Consider the following 26,514-nt stretch of genomic DNA (forward strand, 5'->3'; position numbering starts at 1 on the left):
TGTAGACTCAGAAAGATTTATATATTTAACTTTGCCAGACAGTAAATCAGTCTCTTTTAATAAGCTAGTAAAAGCAGCTGATCACAATATGGAGTGTAGGCAATGTAAATCTGAAATGATGTCCACATTATTTATACGAACATATGGCCAGTATGTCATTTTAATGTTCCAACGATGTAGGCCTGATGGAACAAAATTGACAACTTTAATTAAAAATGTTGTGGCTTCACAGTTGTCAATATCAGGAAGGACTTTTGTAACTGTAGCAATTATATATCATGATGGTTCTTCAATAACATCAGGACATTATACAGCTTATTTAAAGTGTAGAAATGGCTGGTCATTCTGCAATGATTCTGTTTTAATTTTCACAAAAAAATTGCCATATGACCCTAAAAACTGTTACCTGGTGTTTTTAAAACCAAAATTTTAGGGAAAGAATCTCGGGATGTGCTCTGAGGAATTTCAAGACGTTCTCATGGCTCCTACACTATTTGGCCTTGAAGATAAGTGTAGTACAGAGACATAACTTTTTACCATAACACTGGACGTTATTGAGAAATACGTGCACTTTGAATGAGTTCAGAAAAACTATTTCTTTTTATAAGCTAATTGAAGCAGCGAATAAAAACATGGAGTAGAGGGAATGTAAGTCTGCAATGCTGTCTACTGTTTTACATTGCTTTGTGATTAAAAGTGATGTAGAGAATTAAATAATTGTACTAGTCATAAAGGTAGTGTAAGTCTGCTTCATAGTAAGCAGTATCAGTGTGATAGGAAATGTAGAACATGATTGAGCAAGAAGGGGAAGATATTACTAGTCCAGGATTGTGTAAATGATCTTCAACATTTTAATTCTGAAAGTTGCGGAAATGCGAAAAGACGGGATTGGCTAACAAGAATTCCAAGAGTTATACATGGCTCTGACAAGATTTGGCCTTGTGGAATCTTGTGGTAGAGAGCAAGAAGTCATTTATTGTATGTAACATGTTTTTGAAAACGATGGAGGTTTTCTTTCAGAAAGTGGCGGGTTGAAAGTAATAACAGCACAACAGAGTGTAAGCTGTTCATAGGACATCCTTGGCCGTCATGGAAAGTAAGTTAACTTTAAGGAGTTCTGAATTCTGATTTGTAATGTTGTATGGGTTTTTTAAACACAATCATTTTGATTGTGTTTTTTTTTCCCCGCTGTTATATGATGAATACCTTCAAGTCACTGTTTTAGTGAAATTTGATACATTCTGAGAACAGCAAAAATAAACCATTTAACATGTATAATTAATTCTGTTCTGTTTGCATTTATGATGTACATGTAGAACTGTGTAGGAGGCATGGAGAAGGTGAGGCTTCTGTAAGTGTCAAAGTTGTTGCATACAGTGCTCATATTCTACGTAGTCTTTTATATTTCATTACTTTCACTGTTTCTGACTGATCTAAATTTTTTTTTTAAAAAGAACAGTAAGTATAAGGGAAGGAAACAGACAGTTATGTTAAAAGAAACACAGCTATAGGGAATAAACTAGGGATACTGTTACCCGCAATCCTCTGCTGATGATGTCACTGAGCATGTCATGAATGATGTAATATGTGACATCATCAGCAGTGGATTACGGGTAATAGTATCTCTAGTTTACTCCCCTATAGCTGTCTTTCTTTTAACATAACTGTCTGTTTCCTTCCCTTATACTTACTGTTCTTTTTAAAAAAAAAATATTTTTGGTTCGCTTCCGGTTCGCGTACCGGGGAGCGAACTGGGAAGCGAACTAAGAGAAATAGAGGTTGGCACAGTTGCAAATATTGTACCAATTTTTTAATAACGGGGAGGTAGTTCTGAAAAGAACTTTTTTTTAAATTGTTTTTGTTGTTTTATATTTTTTTAATTATTTTTCTGAACATTTTTTTACTTTTTTTGAATTTTTCTGAACAGTTTTATATTTTTTTTGTTTTTTTTTCGGAGGGGGCAACGAAAACGATTCATTGTAAAGGGCTCAACAGGAGCAAGAAAACAAAAAAAAAGAATTTATTGTTTGGGGAGTTTCGGACAAACATGAGCATGATTGTCAATAGCTCTGTTGATCAGAGTGATGCTACTTTCTCCGTAGCAAATGAATCCACTGCAATGTACGCAGACTTGTTTTACTTCACGAAATCTCGTTTGTATATTTGGCACCATCTCCCTGCCCTCTGGTCCCGTTACTTCCGGTACAACAGATCTTCTGGCCATAATAGGGAGATTATCTAGGTCGTACTGTTCCTCTTCTTACTCTTCTTGCTGAATTATAACTTTAGCAGGTGGTCCACTCTTCCTTGGATGTGGTGGAGGTGGTGGGGAAGCACCAGCTGAAGCTAGTAAAGAAGCCATTGCTCACTGGTAAAGGGTCTTTCTCTCACAATGATGAAAGTCAGAGTGAGGAAAGAAGGAGGGATTTTCACCATTTGGGAAAAAAAATAGTTCTCAACCAATGAAAAGTGTTCATTTTAGATCATATGACCTAGTCTTACATCATTAGGAAACCGAAAGTGAAATGAACCAATGAAAAGTGTTATTACCAAGTCACATGACCTGCTGTGTTTACGTTACGCGCTTTGCAGGGCCTCCCGGTTTGCTTCCAGAAACCTGTGCTTTGCGACTCGGTAAGCGTACGAGTTCGCTAACGTAGCACGTCATATGACGTATCACGCGACAACGCGAAACGTCATGCGGACGGGACGCGTCACGATGTTGTTTTCTAACGCGGCAGTTGCGGTAAAGAAACGTTTACCGGCTCGCGGTCTATTTCGCGGCATCAAGGTCAGCTAACGGGAAGCTTCCCGATTCGCGAAGCGGGAACGAAGAAAAAAAAATATAAAAAAAAAAAGTTATTAATAAACATATAAAATATATTTTTGGATTTAAAGAAGAATACATTTTACAGCTACAGATATTAGCTGTTAAAAAACCAATGAAATTCACTGAAAAAACCATAGGTTATAGACCATATATAGTTAGGATTTAGCATTTACAAAACCTTGAAAATTCACTGAAAAAACCATAGGTTATAGACCATATATAGTTAGGAATTAGCATTTAAAAAACCTTATTTTACTCACACAAAACCATTGAAATTCCATATATAGTTAGTTGCACTAACTATATATCGCGCACCCGCAATCCACTGCTGATGATGTCACATATTACATCATTCATGACATGGTCAGTGACATCACTGATGACATCACTGATGACATCTCAAATGACATCACTGATGACATCTTACTTGACATCAATGATCACATCACTGATGATATCATTCATGTGATAATACAATGCATCTCCTCACACTCTAATATAACCTCCGTTACACCCAGTGTTAAATAGAGAGTATCATTTTTGAAACCATTGACACACCAATACTAGTTACTACATACGCACTCACTGATTCCTATGTCTACACACACATTCACTCATACAATCATTCATACATACAATCACTCATCTTTACAACACTATCATATGCACTCATACACCTATACAGACACTCACACTCTGCCACTCATCCATGGAGTTACTCACACACCTAGTCAGTCCTGAAAAGAATCAATCACACTTCCATTTTCTCATCTATACAGTTAAACACAGAACACCTTACATTTTTTAAACATATACTAACACATAGTTACTCTCTTATAGAATCACTGATACAAGTACACATTGATCTGCACAGAGTCACACACCTCCCAGCCAGCCATACACACACTCAGTCTCCCATACAAATACTTATGCAACCAATCAATAACCCATATAGCTACTTATATAGCTACTGATCAACACATGCAGCAGCTTGCACAACAACAGACATACTGATGCACACTTTTAGACAGTTTAGTCACTAACCCGTGCATTCAGTAAGACGCATTTAATCACTCACTCATACAGTCAATCACGCACCTACTAAAACCTTCATTCAGACACTTATACATCCACTCATTCTTCAATATGTAAAACATATTTAAACTTTACAGAAACACATAATCACTGGATGTTGTCATCAGTGATGTCATCAGTGATGTCACTGACCATGTCATGAATGATGTAATATGTGACATCATCAGCAGTGGATTGCGGGTGCGCGATATATAGTTAGTGCAACTAACTATATATGGAATTTCAATGGTTTTGTGTGAGTAAAATAAGGTTTTTTAAATGCTAATTCCTAACTATATATGGTCTATAACCTATGGTTTTTTCAGTGAATTTTCAAGGTTTTGTAAATGCTAATTCCTAACTATATATGGTCTATAACCTATGGTTTTTTCAGTGAATATATATATATATATATATATATATATATATATATATATATATATATATATATATATATATATATCAAAGAAAAAAGTCCTGCTCCCAAAAAGAAGAGGCACGTACACGAAGTGTGCATGGATAAGGCTTCTTTATTGTTATTCAGGTCTCCCACGACCCCGCATTAAAAGATATATATATATATATATATATATATATATATATATATATATATATATATATATTATACATACACACACATATAATCACCGATCACTTACATTGTTGATTGTTACACTTAATTAGAGTCAAAACATTACAAGATGCAAACTATATCAGTCCTGTGTTTTGTCTTCTTAATTTAAATTTGGTATGACGAATAAATCCGAGTTACTCTGGGTTCCTTTTAAAACACCTATGACAGTGTCACTTTTGAATTAGTCCCACAGGATTAGTGTTACATTAATCCATAACAGGAGTCATAAGCACTAAGCTCTACATCTGTGTGTTTCTTAAATATGAATATTTAAAAGTCAAGTACATACAAAGGACGTGTGCATTTTTAAAATACTTGAGTAAGAGCAAAAATCATTATGGAAAACCCTTAGTTTATCTGCAATTAGTCTACAAGAAACTTGGGCAGTTAGTCACTGAAAATTGTCAGGCTACTATGTTTTCGATAAGCTGACTTCAGCCTCAACAAAAAGTTGTCAACATGGAGGCCTTTTGATCAATTAAAGGTTCTAATGCGTGTAAGCATCTTCTACTTTGAATTTGAATCTTCCCCTGGGAGAAAAATGATAAAATACTGGAAATCTTTAATGAAGCTAGTAAATATTGTCTAATGAAGATGCAAACAAATTTAAGCGCTCTAGTAGCGCTTAAAAGGGGCTTAGTGAGCCTGTGCAAGCGAATTTGACAGAAGAACTTTTCCCCCTCCTGTGGCGGAAGCCGGGAGGTCTCTCCTTTTACTTTGTGCATTTTTAGTATATTGTGCATTTTAAACTTTGCAATTATTGAGGCTTGGTTTAATAAGCTTGGAGACTTTCTTGTGCTCCCTTGTGCTTTGTGTCCCCTTCCCCCCTCCCTTTGCCACCGGACCGCTCTCGGCCGAGCATCGACGCCGAGGGTTGGTTCCTGGCTTTGGCGGCCATATTGGGTGTGGGCCGGGCGGGTGACGCGCTCTAGTAGCGCTTAAAAGGGGCTTAGTGAGACCGTGCGAGCGAATTTGACAGAAGAACTTTTCCCCCTCCTGAGGCGGAAGCCGGGAGGTCTCTCCTTTTACTTTGTGCATTTTTAGTATATTGTGCATTTTAAACTTTGCAATTATTGAGGCTTAATTTAATTAAGCTTGGAGACTTCCTTTTGCTCCCTTGTGCTTTGTGTCCCCTCCCCCCCTCCCTTTGCCACCGGACCGCTCTCGGCCGAGCATCGACGCCGAGGGTTGGTTCCTGGCTTTGGCGGCCATATTGGGTGTGGGCCGGGCGGTTGACGCGCTCTAGTAGTGCTTAAAAGGAGTCGGCTATGCCTCCGCGCAGCGGACGCGTACAGTGGACGTGCCGGACCTGCGCCGGAGTCGTGCCAGAGTCCTGCCCGTCTGCGCCCGTCCGCGCACAACCGGGCACTAGGGCCTATCCCTCTGCATGTCGATTGACATACTACTCGGGTGAGTTACACCTATTACATACTAGTACTCTCACATTACCTCAACTACCTTAGCTAAGTTAAAAGAGTCTAGTATATTGTCCTCTGATAGGAGTACCACGGGCGTCACCCCAGCTTGAGGTTAACTTGCCTGAACACTAGATCACTACAAAAACACCACCTTGAAAATTGACATCGACATTTTAACCCTCACAGAAACATGGCTGGGCGATAACTCTTTACTTGATATTATTGCCGCTCTACCTAATGACTATGATGCAATTTAGCATAATCGGCCGACAATGCCCGTGGGGGTGGGGTAGCCATTCTTTTAAAAAAACATCCGACAGCTACTAAACTAATGGCCGAAACAGTGGATTTAGCGGACATACTCGGGGTGAAGATTACACTGAGAAACACCTGCTGGGTCATCCTTACAGTTTACCGTCCATCAAAATCCACTGTAATGTTTAATGACCTATTGACCCAATTATTTCAGACATTTCTACACGGTATCAAAAGGTTCTAATAACTGGAGATTTTAATGTCCATTGGGACAAATTATGTAAAGAGGGAGCAACGCGACTGTTGGAAAATACTATGACCCCACTTGGACGTAAACAATTAGTGGAGGCACCTACACATATCAAAGGTCACACTCTGGATCTTATTTGGACCTCTGACCCGGCTGTAGTGCTAACAGATATTATACCCTGCATATGGTCAGATCACTACAGGATAAATTGTGACAATCCTGTAGATGGCCTTCCGCCTCAACCTCCACCCTTTAAATCCAAAAAAGTTAGACAATGGAAGAAAATTGATTCAGAAACTTTGTCGGTCACCCTTCTTAATAACTTACAATTCCATGATATGCATGGGGACCTTGATCAAGAATATACCTATCCTATGCAAAATCTTGGTCAGGCCATCGATCAAATAGCACCTGAAAGAAATCAAAAGATAAATAGAACGGCAAAGGGAGCTCCATGGTTCAATTCCTCCCTGAGGGAACACAAAATTAAATTACGTCTGTTAGAGAGACGTTGGAGGAAATCAAATGATTCCGTTGATAAAGATCATTATAAATCATTTCTTAAACTATATAAAAGTTATATTCAGTCAACTAAAGCGGAGTACTATGAATCCCGAATCAACAATGTGGACAATGTTCAAAAAGAAACTTTCAAGATCTTATCAGAGTTGAGTAAGAAAGTAGAAAGATCAGAATCTCCTATTGATTGTAACACCTTTCAAAACTACTTCCTCGACAAAGTACAAACTATTTTGACTGATATTAAGAACACCTCCAGTAATCATCCCTCTCTCCCACATCCCCAACCTCCTCCGCCATTACATACCATTTCTAAGTTTCCCCCGATCGACTCCACGGTCTTAGGACAGCTCATGAAAAGAACAAAATCTGATTCTCCTGCAGATCCTTGTCCTCCTAGTATTTTTCGTATGGCGCTTCCTGCTTTTGGTAGTCACTTTGTCTCACTACTAAATAAATCATTAGACTCCGGCCAGCTTCCATCTAGTTTTAAAGAAGCTCGAGTCAGGCCCCTAATAAAGAAGCCGGGGGCTGATCCCATCAACCTAAAAAATTATAGGCCTATATCTCAGCTTCCTTTCTTGTCCAAGATTTTGGAACAACATGTTCTGATGTCCCTGTCATCTTTCCTGGAGTCACACCATCTTCTCCATGAACGCCAAGCAGGTTTTCGGGCGCATCACAGCACCGAATTGGTGATGCTTTCGGTGCTTGATGAGCTCAGAGGTATGGCTGACAGTAAAAAACCGAGTGCCCTGATACTATTAGGTCTGTCAGCGGCATTCAATACTGTCAGCCATACCCTGCTCTTGGACAAATTGGCTGCGTTTGGGATACAAGATGTAGCCTACAAATGGCTTAAATCCTTTCTCTCTGAAAGATCTCAAAGGATTCAATTGGAGGACTGCATATCAAATCTGGGTACCCTGAAGTGTGGAGTCCCCCAGGGATCTGCCCTGTCCCCACTCCTTTTTAATCTTTATTTGCAGCCTCTAATTGACTCTTTACTTAGCATGGGCTGTAAAACCTTTAACTATGCGGATGATACTCAGTTGTTATTTAGCATCGAGAACACTGCATCCGCACAGACCCATGCTCAAACAATACTTAGTCATACGGTGAATTGGATGACAGCAAATTCGCTGAAGATCAATCCTGAAAAAACAGAGGTCCTGGTGGTTTCATCTGAGGCATCCCCTTGGGGTGATTTGTTTTGGCCGCAAGACCTTGGCCCGACCCCTAAACCCTGCTCTAACGTAAAAAGTCTTGGCATTAAGATCGACCATGAGCTGTCAATGGTCAGCCAGATCTCCTCAGTGGTTGGGAGTTGCACTAACTTAATCAGACAGTTACACAAGTTAGTCCCCTTGCTTTCCCCCTCTACGCTCCGGACAATTGTCTCAGCTACAATCATTTTGAGACTAGATTACGGGAATGCCCTGTATTTGGGTCTCCCCAAAACTCTGATAAATAGACTGCAAGTAGTCCTGAATGATGCAGCTAGGCTGATCTTTCGGCTACCTAGACGCACCCATGCATCGCCGCTGTTATGTAAGCTACATTGGCTCCCCATACAACAACGGGTAGAGTTCATGAGTTTGTGCATTGCCCATAAGGCTATCTATGGCCAAGCACCGACTTACATTAAAGAACGCATTGGAGTCTATAGACCGACACAATCATTAAGGTCTTCTAACACTCAACTGCTGTCCTGTCCTCGCTATAAACTAGCTACGAAAGGTGGCAGATCTTTCTCGGTGGTTGCCCCACAAGTTTGGAACAAACTTCCTGAATCCCTTCGCAAAGAATCCAACTTGCTGCAGTTTATGAAATCTTTAAAAACACTCTTGTTTAGAGAAGCTTTAAGCCTTACTTAGTGGTATAGCTTCATGTATCTGTTCCTTTGTTAGCTTAGCTTCTTCTGTCAAAAGAGCCTTGAGACCTGTAAGTGATTTGGCGCTATATAAGCTGCAGTTAACAATAACAAGTGACTTCAATACAAAAATTATGAGCAAGCTCTGTAAGTTGTTGAAAGATTTGAACAACTCGCAACTAGGGTGATACCTGAGCTTATCATTTGTATACATAAAGCACGTTCCAGGGCCAAGTAACTGATATCGGATATAACTTTGCTCAGGTCTATTATTCTAAATGGTAGAACTCAAGGCGGTATTAGTTCTATATACACCATTATCGGCCCCAGTGTAGCTATCTCTTACTCATCATTTTTTCAAATATGTAACCTTACAGTTGTGAAAACAGACCTTCATGATGAGAACTGGGTTGTCGACACAAAATTGAAGTACATAATCTGTTCCAGCAAAGGATTTCTACACATAGAGAATTTCTCATGGCAAAAAGAATTAAAAAAAATTGGATCTTGTACTTCTATCTCTGAATTAAATTCACTGCTTTTTGCAGAAACCGAGACATATTCTCCACCTTTCAGAATAAGATATGTCTGCTGCGTTAGAAGGATTACTTAATATTTAACCTAAATTACTCAACATAGCAAATATTGGAATAAATAAATCAGCTGGAAGAAGAATGCTTCCAGAACGCAATTACTCCACAGGTGAAGAATGTCACTATAGCAGGGATCTAATAAACTAACACATATTCAATTTTTAAAGCAAGAGTCCGACTAGCCCACAAAAATTAATATCTTAAGACAGCATTTTGAAAATCAGTGACGTGGTGGCTAAAGAAAAACATGTAAATCAAATTTCATGTCCTATGCCTAATGCAGTTTCCACCTACAACCACAGAATTCTACATAATTTTGGTATTTTAGCCACAATCACTCGATCAAAAAGCTAAAATATAGCAGTTGCAACCCCTCCAGATGAATGGACTTTTTAAACTCTTCTAAAGAAGTAATAAAATTCTCAGAAAGAGAAGTGCAGGCAATCATGGCTATTGAACTTGTCGCCAAACCCATAGTTTTAGTAAAAGCGAATAAAGTGGTAAACCATCTCAAGACAAGATGGTTTACCTCTTATTGAGGGGTATTACCCTTCCTAATCACAAGAAGGATACCCATTTTCAAACATAACAATAAAAACATAAAAATTATAGACAGATTACATTGTTTGACGCAATTAGTAAATTATTTGCAGCATTTTCTGTGGCAAATGTTCAAACCTGAGTGAACTATCAGGGAATATTTCTGATAGAGCTAGTACGCTTCTCCCAGAATAATTTCAACAATTCAATTAATTTATGAGAAATATATGGGAAGAAAGGGGCAGCCGGTATATGTAACATGTTCACAGATTTTTCGACACAGTCTTTAATGAAGCTGATAGGGCAACATTATGACAAACTAGCTGCCCTCGACGTTGCAGAGATTGCTTAGGGTACTTATGGCTCAAAATACCAACAACTGGACCAGAGAACATATAGGTCAAATAGAGGAATGACCGGGCAAATACCCCTATCTAACAGGAGGAAGTTTGCTTCCGGCTTTATTATTTTCCGGTTACATCTATATCCTACCGGAGAAATTAAATCATATACATGAAATTCAATCAACTACTAAAGGCAAAGATATAAATGTACAGTTGTATGCAAATTATGTCATGGTCCTACCTCTAACACCTGTTAATCTCCAATATGGACTGTTTGCTGTTCAATCTAACTCATTATTTGAAGAGCAACACAGAGAATTTCAAGATCATGAGGTTTAAGAACTCAAGAAAATCCAAATTTAGATGATACTTGCTTGGTTAAAGCTGGAAGCGGTTCCCTTTTACAAAAATGTGGGAGTTGTCCTCACATACATATTATTGAAAAAGGCAACTTTCATTCCTCAGGTCTGTGACCAGTTTATGATTTCAACTATTCTGTACAGAACTGACTGTTAATCACATCCAAGATATGCGTTTCTGAACAGAGTGGAAGGTAGAATCTGAAGGTCCTTGATGAATGTTAAGAAAAGTCTTTCAAGTCAAGTAATTTTCCTTGAGCTGGACCTAAAACCTGTAGGATTAAAAGTCTCAAACCTGATGGCTCCCTTTGATGCATAATCTATCCAAGATGTACAGCAGTATGTACAGTTGTGCTCTGCTGCCTGTGCAAGTTTTCCTAGCAAGAATACAAACATGTTTTGTGTGTCCAGCATGATTTTATGTGAGGCGATGTTGGTCTTTAAAAGGTTCTGAATGCAAACCAACCTCTGTATTATATTACAAACTCAACGATGGATGTGCAAAACACAAACAAGTTACTTACCTTTTGTAATGCTCTTTCTTGTGGATAATCTACCAACAGATTCCTCACCTTTAGGATATCCCCAGGTGCCAGAAGAATTCTTCCAACAATGCTACTGAATGCCAGTAAGGGATGCTGTATGGCTCTGCGGTGAGTCCACACCAAGCCTAAAGTGATGGAGAAAAGCCAGATACAAGCACCAGACATGCATGCTGAGGTACTTTTTTTGTGTCTTTCTCCTTCTGCACCTCAGATATAGAGCATAGAACAAACAGTCTAAGGGGCCACTCTACAGGACCAGGAGGTGGAAGGGCTTTGAGAAATCGTCAGTTTCATAAAGTATCCAACAGAAAGAGAATGATCAAAGGTGTAAGTAACTCGTTATTCTGATGGATACTTCTAATCGCAGACTCCTCATCTTCATAATAGATATAACAGAATCTCCCAAAAGTGGATGTCTGGGAAGTTGACTCCGACCAAAAAGTCCTGCAGAACCAAACCGGCAACATGACCTTGCAGTCAGACCTGACTGTCAAGGCAGTAGTGTTTTGTGTACATATGCACCACAGCCTCGAAAAATCATAAAATGCTACTAGACCTGCAGGTCTAGTGACTTAGATAATCCACTCAACCTAATTATAATGCTCTTGACCCATAAACTGGTTTCAAATCATGTGGTACTGGGCAAATATTTTTAGTTATGGAGCCACATATGAGAGCACCATCAAATACACAAATTCAGCATGTCTGCTGCACAATAAAAAACTTTTGTTTGATTTAATGGACTAAATATTTGCTCCATAAAGAATACAAATCTAGCCACATATAGGATACGCATGACCACTGACTAGCCTCTTAGTTCATTAACCGTGCTGTCATCAGGGCAGGTTATAGGAAGAACAGGAGGAAACCCATAAACCACGTTGGGATGGGTATGTTGTGTAAACAAAAACAAGTTCCCAACAGGTATTATTGAGAGACAATTTCAATTATGTATGCTTAAAAACATTACTGAGAACAGAGACAAGGAGTCAAAATGGATTTTGGAGAAAGGTGGTATTATTCACCAAGGACAAGGGGTATTAGGTATACATTTACAGTTAGGAACAGCACTGTAAAGATTAGATCTTCTGACAACCCAGTGGCACTTGGTGCAAGGTGCTATATACAATTTAAAGTGAAATAAAAAGGTGCAAGTGCTTAAAAAACAGCATTTGGTGGCGCATAGAGTATATAGTGTACATCAATTACAGCTTCAATTACAATACAAGTTACAATCACTTGGAAAGGGTTAGTTTCTTGTAAGAGCTGAATGTGTCATATGCGTCTTTTAATTCAAGCTGTGTGGTCGACGGCGTTTCGATCCCCATTGGTCGGGATCGTCATCAGGACGGGGTTGTCGATAAATACAGTGAGGAAGCCAGGCAGGGATGCGTGGCTTGTGGCATTCGGGGGAACTTGGCGCCGATAGCTGGTCGCGGTGAGGTCCTGGGTCTGCTCACGTAGTTGGGCAGCGTCTGAAGAATTGAGGGCACAGAAGGCACAGAAGGCGGAGGCTCATCTGGCAAGGGCAGTCAGCAATGAATGCGATAACATTCATTGCTGACTGCCCTTGCCAGATGAGCCTCCGCCTTCTGTGCCCTCAATTCTTCAGACGCTGCCCAACTACGTGAGCAGACCCAGGACCTCACCGCGACCAGCTATCGGCGCCAAGTTCCCCCGAATGCCACAAGCCACGCATCCCTGCCTGGCTTCCTCACTGTATTTATCGACAACCCCGTCCTGATGACGATCCCGACCAATGGGGATCGAAACGCCGTCGACCACACAGCTTGAATTAAAAGACGCATATGACACATTCAGCTCTTACAAGAAACTAACCCTTTCCAAGTGATTGTAACTTGTATTGTAATTGAAGCTGTAATTGATGTACACTATATACTCTATGCGCCACCAAATGCTGTTTTTTAAGCACTTGCACCTTTTTATTTCACTTTAAATTGTATATAGCACCTTGCACCAAGTGCCACTGGGTTGTCAGAAGATCTAATCTTTACAGTGCTGTTCCTAACTGTAAATGTATACCTAATACCCCTTGTCCTTGGTGAATAATACCACCTTTCTCCAAAATCCATTTTGACTCCTTGTCTCTGTTCTCAGTAATGTTTTTAAGCATACATAATTGAAATTGTCTCTCAATAATACCTGTTGGGAACTTGTTTTTGTTTACACGTCATCAGGGCAGGGGCAGGAATGTTTCTCAAAACAGGTTTAAGAACTATCACTTTTAAAAAATACAAACCAGAAGAATGAAGTGATACCACACTTATTTGCAATCAGCAGATCTTCCATTGAAATGAGCACAACATTTCCCACTGCCATGGTTTTACTGATAAAACTATATTGTGTATAATGTTTGGAAATCAAATTTCTACACATATTTGTCACCAAGCAGAGTGTTCAGATTTGCTTTGTTCCTATATAAATCTTTGTTTGCATCACACTTCTGAATTAACCCAAAAATGTTTTCGTAATTCCGATTTATTTTTAAATGATTCATTTCCAAGCTGTTTAAATGTTGGGTGTTAGAAAAAAACTGACACATTAAAGCCTTTTGTTTCACGATGATTGTCAGACAGCTCACTTGACAAAAACCTCTAATAAGAGAAAGAAAAGTAAACAGTTTCCCAGGATAAGATCAGAAACAATTAGTAAGAAGAGAAAGTGACATTCGACCTCTGTCAAACAGTCAGCAAATGTGTCAAGGTAAACACAAGATTTAAAGGAGTTTTTATTATTGCTCATTCACTTTCTGAATTAACACACCTGTTCCTTCCAGCTTAAATTCACTCATCAGAACGGACGAGTAGGTGCTAAAAATAGCTCAAACAGACAAAATCTGACTCGCCATAGTGAGTAGGCGAGTAGATTTTTCAAGGCCTGGCACCAATATCTGTGCTGCAGCCTGTTCGAGCTCTAAAAAAATCACCACTCATTGCAACATCTTTGACCCAGGTGGAACAGGTCTGCAGGACTCCAGGGGCTGCTTCTTGGCCAGTGCACACCAGATTTTGAGGCAGAGGACTATCCGTCTCTCCAGGGTCCTCTTCTGCACGCCCAGGCCCTTCTTTGCCTGCGGAAATCTCACAAAGAGCTGGTCATGCACACAATGAATCTTTGTACGATTGTAAAAAAAGCTCAGTGTCTCTTAGGGTTAAATCAATGGAGTCTCTCGACCTCCTTCAAGGAGTGAGACGGTCAGGGGGCACAACCTAGTACATCGCCTATGCCCCATAAGGAATTAAACTTCGCACATCCTCTTCAGAGAAAGCACAACTGCCATGTATTTCTCACTCCTCACTAAAAGTCATGCTCCTTCAGTTAAGGCGTTTTAAGAGTATCTCTCATCTTGAGGGACAGTTTTGTATATAGATATAAAATACTAAAATACTACCCTGCCCCCTAGAAACAGTAGAGACACACTGCTGTTTGTATTTTTATAATAAAAGGTTTTTATGCACTTTTCATACATTAACCTTATGCATCAGGATGATAATTATTACAGTAATCTCGAATTTCTCTATTAGATTAGTATTGTCCCTAACAAATACCTACATATATGTTAGCAGGCTCCTGGCTACAATATTAGTTCCATTATTATTAGCGTTCCCTAACTATTTATATGTAAGCCATGTACCTATATCTGCATTGCTTGGTAAGACATTGGGCCTGATGTCAGATAGCAGTAGTTCTACCCCAGCCACATTCTTGGTTATCTTTATACCTTTTCCACTAATGATGCTCTATGGAGAGAGGAGGGGGAACATCTGCGCAGCTCCTTGTATCATCTCTCCGGAACACTAGCAATGCCTCTGGTGCAGAAGCACACAGAAGGAAAGCAAATGTTGCCATTTTGATTTCCTTCCAAGCCTGATTTATCTGAGACAGATGGCCTTGCACATCTGATAACTGAACATAGTCCTGCAGATTTCAGTGCTCACACAATTCCAGCTGTTTTTAGTGTGAACAATGTTAATTCAAAGCTTTGAAAATAAGATCTAAAATAATAATGGTGATTTTGCACATGCTTTTAGCATTACATTTTGAAATAGTTTTCTAGCCTCTAAGTGGGTCCAACACATACAGACACTCTAAGTGTTCTCATGTTGGCATGCAATCAGTCCTGGTTTGAATGTCACACATGTATTACGACAAAAGCCCAGACAAGCCAAAACACGCTGGCAAAGTGGTCCACTGACCAACATGGAAGAGAGTCAAGCTTTAAGAGGAAGGCATCACGGTCCTCCATACAAATTTGTGCGCAAAAAGAGGTGTAGGGGTGCTTCACTGAAAGTGCCTTCAGTTCGTTCATGCGTCGCACAGAAATAACTGCAATTAGGAAGTGTTCGGGGCCTTAACCAGCCGTCATACATAGACTCAAATGGTGCGCATGAGAAATGTCATTAACAAGGTCAAATCCCATTGGGGTAGAACAAATGGTTGGTAGTTGGGGGGGGGGGGGGGTGTATCCATCAAACCTTTCATAAAAATGCATCACAACTGCTGAGTTAAAGATGGTTGGTCAGGTAAACACAGCAAAGCCAAAACGGCTGACAAATAACCAGATTAGTGGAAGGGCATCAGGGTACAAGGATGACATCTACCACCTCAGTCGCAAAGTCAAAAGTATTTATTTGCTGCTGCTTAGTCTCCACACATGAAGGTGTAGACTGTGGAAACTCTGATGCAGGAATCTACAAAGTTGCTGAGGCAGAGGTCTTGCCGGAGTGGAAGCTTGAATGGAGGACAAATAGTAAGGCTCCAGAGCTCTGGGAAACACCCTCTACTGGCTCAGCCTAGGGTGATGAGAATGAGTGCCAAGGTAAGTCTTGCTAGTGTATACCCCATTGATCGAAGATGCCCTGCACCACCCTGGGGTTCAGGTGACACATGTGATCTGCCAAGTGATGCATCTCAGTTTGTACGTTGTGGCATTCAAGGAACCGAGCCAAGTTGATGGCAACCAGAAAGCTATTCTACTGAGACAGACACACCCAAAGGAGTAGCACCTCCTGACACCAAGGCCACAACTCTACTGCACCTTGCAGTCCCACGGGGCAGTAGTGTTTTCTATGAATGAAGACCTGCACCTGCTCCTACTTATGTGTGGCAGGAAGATTTTTAGCGCCAGACAAATCGCAGAATGCTGCAAAAGATAGACATAGAACCAGCTCTCCGTCAGATATGAGAGGCCAATGATTTACACCTTTTCCAGATGTCCTCGTCCAATCCACCAGCAACATATGGCACCACTATGAGCTCTGGTCAGGAAAGGGAGAGTAGTTTACTGTGGATCAGGTTAGCCTCTGTCAGCCACCAATGCAGATCCAGTACCTTCTGCTTCAAGATCTAAATAGAGTAGGAAAGATTCACTGCAGGTCCCACGTATGACACCTGGTGTTCAGGATAAGGAGGATACATAAGGACAGGAGACAAAGAAGCTTCAGAGCCATCTTCCCTGAAACTTAGGCCTGATCCTGAAACACTGGGATCATATCTTGAAGGCCCCAGATTCAGTACAGCTGAAGAAAGGCCTTGAATGCCCCAGTGTCCAAAGTTGTTCATATGAATAGAATTAGCTGTCTAGAGCTCAGGTGGGACATGGGCTCACTGATGGTAAAACCCAATTACTTCATGAGGTGGTCTACAACTGACTGCAGAGAGCCAGCCTTCAGCCACCACGGAGTCAGCCCTGAGCAACAGATTGTCTATGTACGGCAATACGTAGAATCTCAACTTCTGATGATTAGCAGCGATCACAGCCATCACTTTGCTGTAGGAGGTCTATATGGAAATTTCGTCCTGCAAGTCTAAGGACACCATCCAGCCTCCTGCTTCTAGAGCTCACAGGATCTGAGCCGAATGAGCACTTTATGAACATATCCTTCCTCAGAAAGGTGTTCATTGGGCAGAGGTCAAGAACAGGCATGAGGCCTCCATTCCCAGTAAGAACAAGGAAGTGAAGAGTACCATCCTTGCCACTTCTCAGAAGCTGGTACCCACTCAATGGAACCCTTGGAAAACAGAAGGGTGACCTCCTGCATAAGTATTGCAAACTTCTCTGCCAAAAGTTGTTCTAGTGTGGGAGAGAGGCAAAGTGGGGGGATGAAGAGAAGGGCATAACACCAATATATAGGCGCCATCTGTCCGACATGACGGATCTTCAGATTAAGAGTAATTGCTGTATTCTGCCTCTTTCTGAGAGAGCAAACTAAAGCAGGTTGTTGGCTGCTTCAGCAGGGAAATAAGAATCTGAGAACCGGTGCCTCTGATGGTTTGAATAATTTCTACCTGTGCTGCATTTGAAGCTTCTAATGAACTGGATTGGTTGCCGTAGTACACGCTGGGAGGGCGTGTGCTCTCTGTAAGCTAGCCCCTTGGAATAGTCCCTAAATTTTCAGTATTTGTGAGGAAATTGTTCGGATAGTGTCAACAGTCCCAGAAATAGTATAGTCACATGACTGTCCTTAAATCGTTCCAGTGCAAAATTTGTTCTATCTCAGAAGAGCTTAAAGACATAGAAGGGCATCTCTTCTGAGCCCAACACTGGTGCCAATAGCTCTGTCAATGTAGTCTGTAGTGTTCAAGCCAGCTCAGAGCACATACTTGGCTGCATACTGACCATCATGACTTGTTCTGGCCAATGAAGCCCTCTGGTCCTCCAAGACAACCAGCAAGATATTGCTGGTCTCAGCCACTAATGCTTGGGTGTGCCTACACAAAAGACAAAGATTTGTTTTCATCTCAGTGATCCTACAACCCTGGCTGTCCTCCATACCACTACCACAAATGAAGCACTTATCTCCATTAGTGGCCCAAGTGGAGCTAACAGATCCATTTCAGAAGATGTCTAGCCCTCTAGCGTTGTTCAAGTCTAAACACAATGTATCATCAGTATAATGAAGAGGCAGCAATCTGTCCCCTTCCTCATCAATCAACAGCATCCTGAGGAATACTGGCCTCTTGCACTGGGTCTGAAATGGAGCCAACAAGAGTATGAATCCTGTGATCACACTGGCGTTGAAGATGAGGTCTGGGATAGGAATCTATTTGTATAACCACTGGCTGAGCTTTTGCGATTTCATAGGTATAGGAAATCCACATTTTTTGTGTGGTCAGCCTGTATTTTTCACCTTTTGTTGGACCCTATATTTCTGCTAGATTTACAGATTTACATCTCTGTACTTTAACCATGCCAACCTGTGGTTAAGGGCTTCTACGCCCCCTTAAACATGGCTAAATTGGCATATTCCTAATTGGTATACTTAACTTACCTATTAGTAAAAGTGTAAAACATGTCTTCAGGTCTATCAATGTAGCCTGACTGCGGCAGTTTAAATCCTGCAATTGGACCTGCCAAATAAAAGTTTTTGAAAAGAAAAAACCTTTTTAAAATTAATAAATAATCCTTAGGTGGGTCTTGTAGCCCGCAAGGCAGGGAGCATAGTTATTTAAAAAGTAGAGCATGTACAAATGTCATGTTAACATTTCCTTACAGTGACTAGCACGAGGTAGCTGTCCTTAATTAATTAAGCATTTATTTGTAAAGCCTAATTTTTTTAAAGAAAAAGCATCTTTTAGAAAGTTACCTTTTCCCTGCCTGGAGTTCCTGGAGGCTAATTAACATTTGCTCTGAACCTTCACCCAGCCAGGGACTAACATTTGAACTGGTGTGAAATGTCTCCCATGAACAAACAATCGGTTGATGTGAATGGGTAGAGAGGACTCATCTGACCTTCACTAAATATGCAGGGTGCGGGTTGTGCGCATCGTTTTTTGACACAACAATGCAAATCCAGCTTCAGTATCAAATCATGGTTGACAAGTCTGCTGGGTTTAGATATACACACTGGGGCACAACTCAAAGGCAAAGAACAGGATGCCAAAACAATTCATGCATTTCCACAGCCTTTTTTCTGAAGAACAGTGCTTTTTCCTACCAGACTTCTGTCTCTGGGCTTTTCATACAATACTCGGAGTACACTTGAGAGGACGGCAACAGGATGGCAAAACAATTCATGTGAATCCACTGTTTGGTTGTTGATGCACTCTGATTTTTCTATTCAACTTTAGTCTTTGGGTTTATGGTGGGTAAAGTGCCTGCCCACACTGAATGTTAGTGTTAGATGTAGGAGGAAACTAGGGACCATTGACTATCATTGCCCTTCTTGGATTTTCAGCATATGGTTTCATTCTGTTTATTTAATTTAGCTACATTTATCCAATTCAGTTTGGAATTTTTATTGTTTTGCATTTTTACTTTATTACTGTTTTGGTGGTGCATAAACACATTACTCTAAGTTAAGTCTATTAGATTAATGGGGTGTCACCCGCAAAATCAAAAGGACCTGGGTATATATGATATAAGAACAGTGGTCCTTGACTATAGATTTAGATTGATATTATCAACAAACCAGTTTAAGGTAAACAATGCGAATGAATCTGCATTTAGAGAATCAATCTGTATGGGAGAAAAAATATATCTTATTGCTAAACTCTGTGTGCGACATACAGAGACAGTAGGTAAGTTAAGTCTGTCAGCTCTGTGTCATAGCTACACAGGGGTTGACCTTAGGCACATTTTGAAAAGGGTTGTAATTATTCTTTCAGATGAGTCACCCCTCCCAAATAAAAATCCAATTTTTTACAATAGTAGCGCAACATAGGACTGCAACAGACTTATGTCTTTTCTGGGTTGGATGACCTGCATCTGGAATGTACGTTGTTCTGCATTGGCAGTCATTCTTGCCAGTACAGAAGGAACAGATGCCAACATTGGTGAAAGATTAGACATCAGTATGGGAGTCAGTAAAGTCCTCGTTGCAGGTTGAAAGGGGGTAAACTCTTTCCAGGGGTAATGTGGGGGATTCTGCTAAATACCGTCTGACTGAAGACACCTATTCGATGCAGGGCAGATGACTACACAGGAAAGTTGGAGTGTACTAGGACCAATTGCGGGACGGGATCAGAAACAGGAAACATCTGGGTAGTGCAATCTTTATCATGACATCCTTAAATCTTCTCGCTAGACTTTGAGAGATGTAATACAGTTAAATCCCACTTGGACTTTTTACGCTTTTGCGTAGACTTTGACTTACCAAAACACTTCAAGCAGTGAGCTGACTTTTTACAGGAGAGACCTCAAGACCAGGACCATGATCCTGAAGGGAGCTGAAACTCTGCTTTGGCCACAACCTCTTCTTATGCTCAGCGATGTAGCTTAGTTTAGCATCCTGGTGCAGAATAATCTTAGGGTTAATAAAGGCACACTTGTTGTACGACAGAGTCGCGGTCTGAGGCCAAGAACTACAATCAATAAATCAAGGGTTGGTAGAGCGCAACTACTTACCCGAAAGGGGGTGAGGGGGTCAGCTCACAGTGATTCGCCAGGCCTTAAGGCCCATCATAAACTTGGAGAGTGTTGGTGCCTTTCGGACGTGGAGAGGGAGGGTGTTCCATGCCTTGGCCGAGAGGATGGAGAAGGAGTGGCCTCCGGTTCTGGTCTTCTTGATGCACAGCACCATAACGAGGGAGAGCTGGGCTGAGCGGAGGGTTATTTGAGGTGCATGGAACGAGAGGCGGTGGTTCAGGTATGCAGGTCCGGTGTTGTGGAGGGCTTTGTGCGCGTGGGTGAGAAGCTTGAAGGTGATTCTCTACTCGGCGGGGACCCAATGTAGTGTCCGCAGGTGTTGGGTGATGTGGCAGTGGCAGGGGTAGGTTGAGGACTAGTCTGCGAGCGTTCTGGACGTTGGCAGGTGAGGTTCTTTCTGATCCCGTGTAGAGTACATTGCTGTAGCCCAGTCTGCTGCTGATAAGGGCGTGGGTGACTGTTTTCCTGGGCTCTAGGGGAACCAATTTGAAGGTCTTATGTAGGAGACGGAGGGTGCGGAAACAGGAGGAGGAGACGGCGTTGATTTGGCGGTCCATTTTGAGTTTCGAGTCCAGGATGAACTTGAGATTGCGTGCGTGGTTAGTGGATGAGGGTGGGTTCCCGAGGGTGGGGGCCACCAGGTGTCGTTCCAGGCATCAGAGTGGGGGCCCATGATGAGTACTTCGGTTTTTATCCGAGTTAATTTGTAGGTAACTGTTCTTCATCCACCTGGCAACACCATCCATTCCTTCTTGAAAGTTGTGTTTGGAGGTGTTGGGTACATTGGATAGGGAGAGGATGAGTTGGGTTTCGCATGCGTAGCACACAATGTTGAGACGTGGTATTTGACAATGGGTGCGAGCGGGGCCATGTAGACGTTGAACAGTGTGGGGCTGATGGAGGATCCTAGGGTGGGAGTCTGACCTGCTACATTCTGCTGGATAGAAATGAGCGGATCCAGTCGAGGACCTTGTTCCGAATTCTAGCGTCCTGTAGTCTGTGGGCTAGGATGCGGTGAGAGACTGTGTCTAAGGCTTTGCAGAGGTCCAAGAGGATGAGGGCCACAGTCTGTCCTCTGTAGAGGAGGAAGCGGATGTCTTCTGTCACGAGAAGGGCGGATTCGGTGAGGTGATTTTTCCTGAATCCGGATTGGGCAGAGTTGAGATTGTCGTTTTCATCTATGAAGCAGGTGAGCTGGTGGTTGAGAAATCTTTTGATGACTGTTGCCAGGTACAGGAGTAGAGAGATCGGTCTAAAGTTTTTGAGTTCGGGTGGGTCCGCCAAGGGTTATTTCAGGAAAGAGTTGATCTAGGCATGTTTCCAGTCGTCGGGGAAGGAGGCGGTCTCGAAGGAGCGGTTGATGATACGCCGAAGCTCGGAGGATTTGATGTCAGTGGCTCTGTGGTAGATGTGGAGGGGGCAGGGGTCCGTGGGGTCCCCGCAGTGGGTTGCTTCATAGTCTTCAAGGTGTCTTAGATGGTGAGGGAGGTCCACCTGTCTAGTGTAGGCAGCGTGGTGTAGGGAATGGCGGGAGAAGGTTCCACGTGTAGGTTGTCGTTGGAGTTGTCATAGATGGTCTTGATTTTGTGATGGAAGAATTCGCTCAGTCTGTCGCAGAAGTCCTGGGAAGTGAGGATGTCGGTTGTCTCACTGTTGGGCGAACTCTTTGATGATGTCGAAGAGTTTCTTGCTGTTGTGTGCGTGGGCGGAGAGTCTGTCCTGGAGTGCTTTCTTCCTTGTGTATCTGATGAGCTTGTAGTGGGCGCCGGTGGCTGCTTTGAAGTGGTCATGGTCTACTGTGGTTTTGATGTTGAGTGGAGAACCAGCTGGCTCTCTTGGCATATGGGTTGGTGGTTTTCTTGATCAGAGTGGTGTGGTGGGCATTGGTGTTGGCGCGGTCAGTGATCCAATTGTGCATGGTTCGGGCGGCGGTGGTTGGGTTGTCGTTGGTGGCGGTGGGAGCAGAGCTGCTGAGGAAGTGGTGAGCTGGTTGCAGAAATCTTGGTCTAATTCCTGCAGTGGAGCGGGACTGGTTGTTTGCGGTGATGTTAGTTATGAAGGAGAAATAAACGCAATGATGGTCCGTCCATGGGAGTTTGTAAGTGTGGCTGAAGGTGAAGGAGTTTCCTGCTGTGAAAATGTGTCCTGCTGAGTGCGTGGGTTCAGGAACGATCTGTTTGAGTCCAATGTTGAGGAGGTTGTCCAGGAGGGAGGAGGAGTTGCGGTCTTGAAGGTTTGTAGAAGTGGAAGTTGAAGTCCCCTAGTAAGGTGTAGTCGGTGTAGGTGAAGGCTTGCGGGGTGATGTCAGTGATGGAGAAAGGTACGCTGGGTCCGGGGGTCTGTAGATGAGGGTGCCTCAGAGGGTGATGGTAGGGTTGATCTGTATCTTGAAGTGAAGTGGTTCCATCAGGTCTGTGGGCACGTCTGTGTAGGTGCTCAGTTGGAAATTGGATTTGTGAGTGATGGCGATGCCTCCTCCGGAGAGGTTGGGGCAGTCCTTCTGGGTGATCTTGTAGCCTTCGGGCATGGCGATCTCGGTGTCAGGTTCAGAGGCGGCGTTCGTCCAGATTTCGGAGAGAAAGGAGACGTCTGGGGATGCACAGTCGAGGAGGCCCCAGATTGCCATGGAGTGTCTGTAGAGGGAGAGGACGTTGAGGAGGATGCATTGTAGGGTTTGGTGTGCGGGGAGTTGTAGTGGGAGGGTTGCGGTGGGTCCTGGGTCTTGGTGAAGGCGAAGGAGTGGCAACAGTGTCAGCAGCTGAAGGGTCAGTGGTTGTCGATTGGTGAAGAAAGCTTGCAGTTCTTGTCCTTGCCGGTGTTGAGTGCATAGAGAGCCGAGGAGCTGTAGCACTTGTGGGTGGGGGAGCAAGGACCCTGGCACTGGTCGCGGTCACGTCACGGACGGTTGTAGATGGGCTTGCCTTTGGCACGCCTGCTGCGTTCGGCCGCCATTAAGTAGGAGTCGATGTTAGGGCGGGACAGCTGGGAGGCTGGAGGGAGGGGCCGTGGGGCAGCAGCTGTGAAAACTGAAACGGAGCGGTAAAGAAAAACAGGAACAAGGAAAAAGGCTGAGAGGCAGAGGAAAAAGGCAAAGAGGACAAGGAAAAAGGTAACAAAGGAAGGGACAGAATGAAGATTAAGAAGGCAAGAGTAAACACAGGAAAGGAGAAGAGCAGGAAGAAGCACAGACGCCTCAAACACCAAACCTTGTAGTGCTGGGGGCTGGCACTCTAGGGTGGAGCTGCGAGAGGAAGAGAGCAATATTCTGACCAGGAGGTCAGAGGTCTACAGATCTACCTTGTGTCATCTAAGTCACACATCTGCTTCCTGCAATCTCAGCACAGCTTGAATCCTGCAATTTTAGGTGGGGACACTGTTCCCTAGCACACGATGAAAAAGGTTTTTGGTGTAGTCAGAAGACTGATCTAACTGGGAGCAAAGATCCAGATCGGCATTAAAGAGCATGGAAAGAAAGGAACGTATATTAGTGCACAGTGATGGCGATTGGATGTGGCTCTGTTTAGTCACTTCCAGAGCATTAAGAAGTAAATATGGAGTCATATGGCACATCCTACCGGCACAGAGGAGCATTACTAAAAGAATATTCAGGATGCAGAATAGCATCTGGAAATATTCTGAAGGTGAGGAATCTGCGGTTAAAGTGTCCATCAAAACTTTTTAAACGCTTTCCAACTTTCTGAATTTTTCTTTCATTGATATTGATTATATACTATTTATGAAATATTGTGCTTGTGTGTGAGACTGCACTACTGCGGTTTTAATCAAAATTAATACATTCTTGTTAGGTTATGCTATTCTCAAACCTCGTCAGAAATGATTTTATCTTTTTTATCCTGATTTGAGCATGTTAAATACCACACTTTTGTTTTCATCTTTACAATATCAAAAAGTTTCTCTTTACTTCCACACTGCATCTTTTTAAGGTTTTTCTTGCTATCAGGCACACTTCTCATTTATAAAATAAAACTAAATGGCTGATAGGCCTTGTTAAAATTCCAGAAGAAGGTACCCATTAGATCCCTTTTCTTTTTTGATTTACCCCAAGTCCTTTCAAAGACAGCTTAGAGTTTGTGTACAGCTGCTGTACACCGATTCAAGGATAATTATGTGCACCACCTAACAGACATGGAAATCATCAGAATATGAGAATACAGGAGAGAGATAGTTTTTCCTGCTCATCTGATGCCAAGTATTGGCTTTTTCAACACACACCCAGTCCAGAGGCAGATGCAAAATCTTAATGCAGAACAACAGACTAATGAGTTTGATCTTGCTACTTAGAAGTACTAAACTTGAAATTAAATGCAATGCCATAAAATTCATTTTCTGCAGTGGTCATTGTTCTGAACATTTAGCAGATAAAATTTAGAAAACACTAGAAATTAATATCTTATTCACTTACCTACACAGTTACCCACCCAAGGGCAGTGGTGATCAAACTTTGCTATGCATCTATTGCATACACCACAATGCTTGGACCTCACTGGCTTCCGTATCTGTTAAATAAATGTTAATGAAGATAGTTATAATAAACATTACAAAAATGACAACTTGGAAAGAAAGTGGAATCAATTTGGGAATAGAAGTAATGATACATGATGACTATAAACCTACCACACAAGCTAAAGCATTGATGGCCATTTCCAATAAACATTCTAGGTAGGAGACCTATTAGTTTAAGGAAAGATCTATAATTCTTGCCATTAAAGATGTTAATATTGGATTGAGAGTTTAAGTCAGATTCCACTTTATGCACTCATATATAAGGTTACATCTCATAAGTAAGAAAGCAATGACTGCAAATGTATGCATCACAGCAGGAATTTTTAGATTGGTACTGATTTAAATAGGAGCCAGCAATGGTTAAACACACTTCCAGTCTCCAAACAATAATTAATGTTAAAGAAAATCAGAAGCAGGCGTCTAGATTGCCGACATATTCTGAAAAGTGGACAAATGTGAAACGGATCAATATAATTACTAAGGGCATATATATTAATTATTCTGCTATAATCCATGGTCAGGAAACCTCATCAATAGTAAACTTGCTGAATAATTTACGATACGCAGACCTCTACATGAACACACCTTGCTGTCCCTATTTGTGTTTATATTGACAGATTTCAAACTACATTACTCAAAACTAAGCGTAGCTACCACTTCTAGTATACTGATCGTAAAATAGGAAGGTCTTAGTGTATTCAATTGATACAAACGTCTAGGTAGGACAGTGTGATGGTATTTTTAGAAGACCTTGAGTTTTCAGAAGATATTACACTAAAGGCTTAATGAACATAAGACCAAAGATCTTAAGGGGAATTGACAAACTAGGCAATGTAAAAGTAATCAGTACTATAACTAGAAATTTCTTTTGAAGTATTGCTGACACAAAAAAACTAGGAGATGAATCTACACGGTCCTCCACCCTCACAATCTCTGGCAGTAACCAAGAGTCACCTATGTCAAAATCGTAATACAACTACATTTCTCTCATCAACGGTCATTGACCTACTTCTAAAACATGTTTCCCTTAGTTGAAACATGACTAAGCAAATTTATTTGAGGAATAAAGGAACTAGGATTCTGCCTAAAAAAGCTGTTTTTTTGCAGTCTACTAGACAAAACCTCAAAAGAGGAAACGCACAAAACAGAGGTACCATGCTAACGAGAAGTCACATCCCATCATGCTATTTTTCTAACCTTACTGTTTTTGACATATACAAAATTACAATACACCCTCAATAATATCAGGAAAATGAAATCACTCATCTTTACATATAATGACACTTAGAAATGGTAAAAGGGAAATACCTCCACAGAGTATTAAAAGGGCAAACAGAGTGGTCTGCTGGTATGCCTACACCGGCTCCT

At 41.7% G+C, this 26,514-nt stretch overlaps 1 protein-coding gene across 2 annotated transcripts in view; it reads right to left on the reverse strand.

Annotated features, from left to right (window-relative positions):
* The window catches only part of ZDHHC17 (zDHHC palmitoyltransferase 17), a 528,357-nt gene that overhangs the window by 159,548 nt on the left and 342,295 nt on the right, over positions 1 to 26,514 (reverse strand). For both annotated transcript variants that reach the window (XM_078674258.1, XM_078674257.1), the window contains one exon: positions 25,046 to 25,139. In XM_078674258.1, the coding sequence (XP_078530384.1) occupies positions 25,046 to 25,139 (94 nt within the window). The remainder of the gene's footprint in view (positions 1 to 25,045; positions 25,140 to 26,514) is intronic.

The sequence above is a fragment of the Lissotriton helveticus genome, chromosome 1_1 (genome assembly GCF_964261635.1).
Source record: "Lissotriton helveticus chromosome 1_1, aLisHel1.1, whole genome shotgun sequence".
NCBI classification, from domain to species: Eukaryota; Metazoa; Chordata; class Amphibia; order Caudata; family Salamandridae; genus Lissotriton; species Lissotriton helveticus.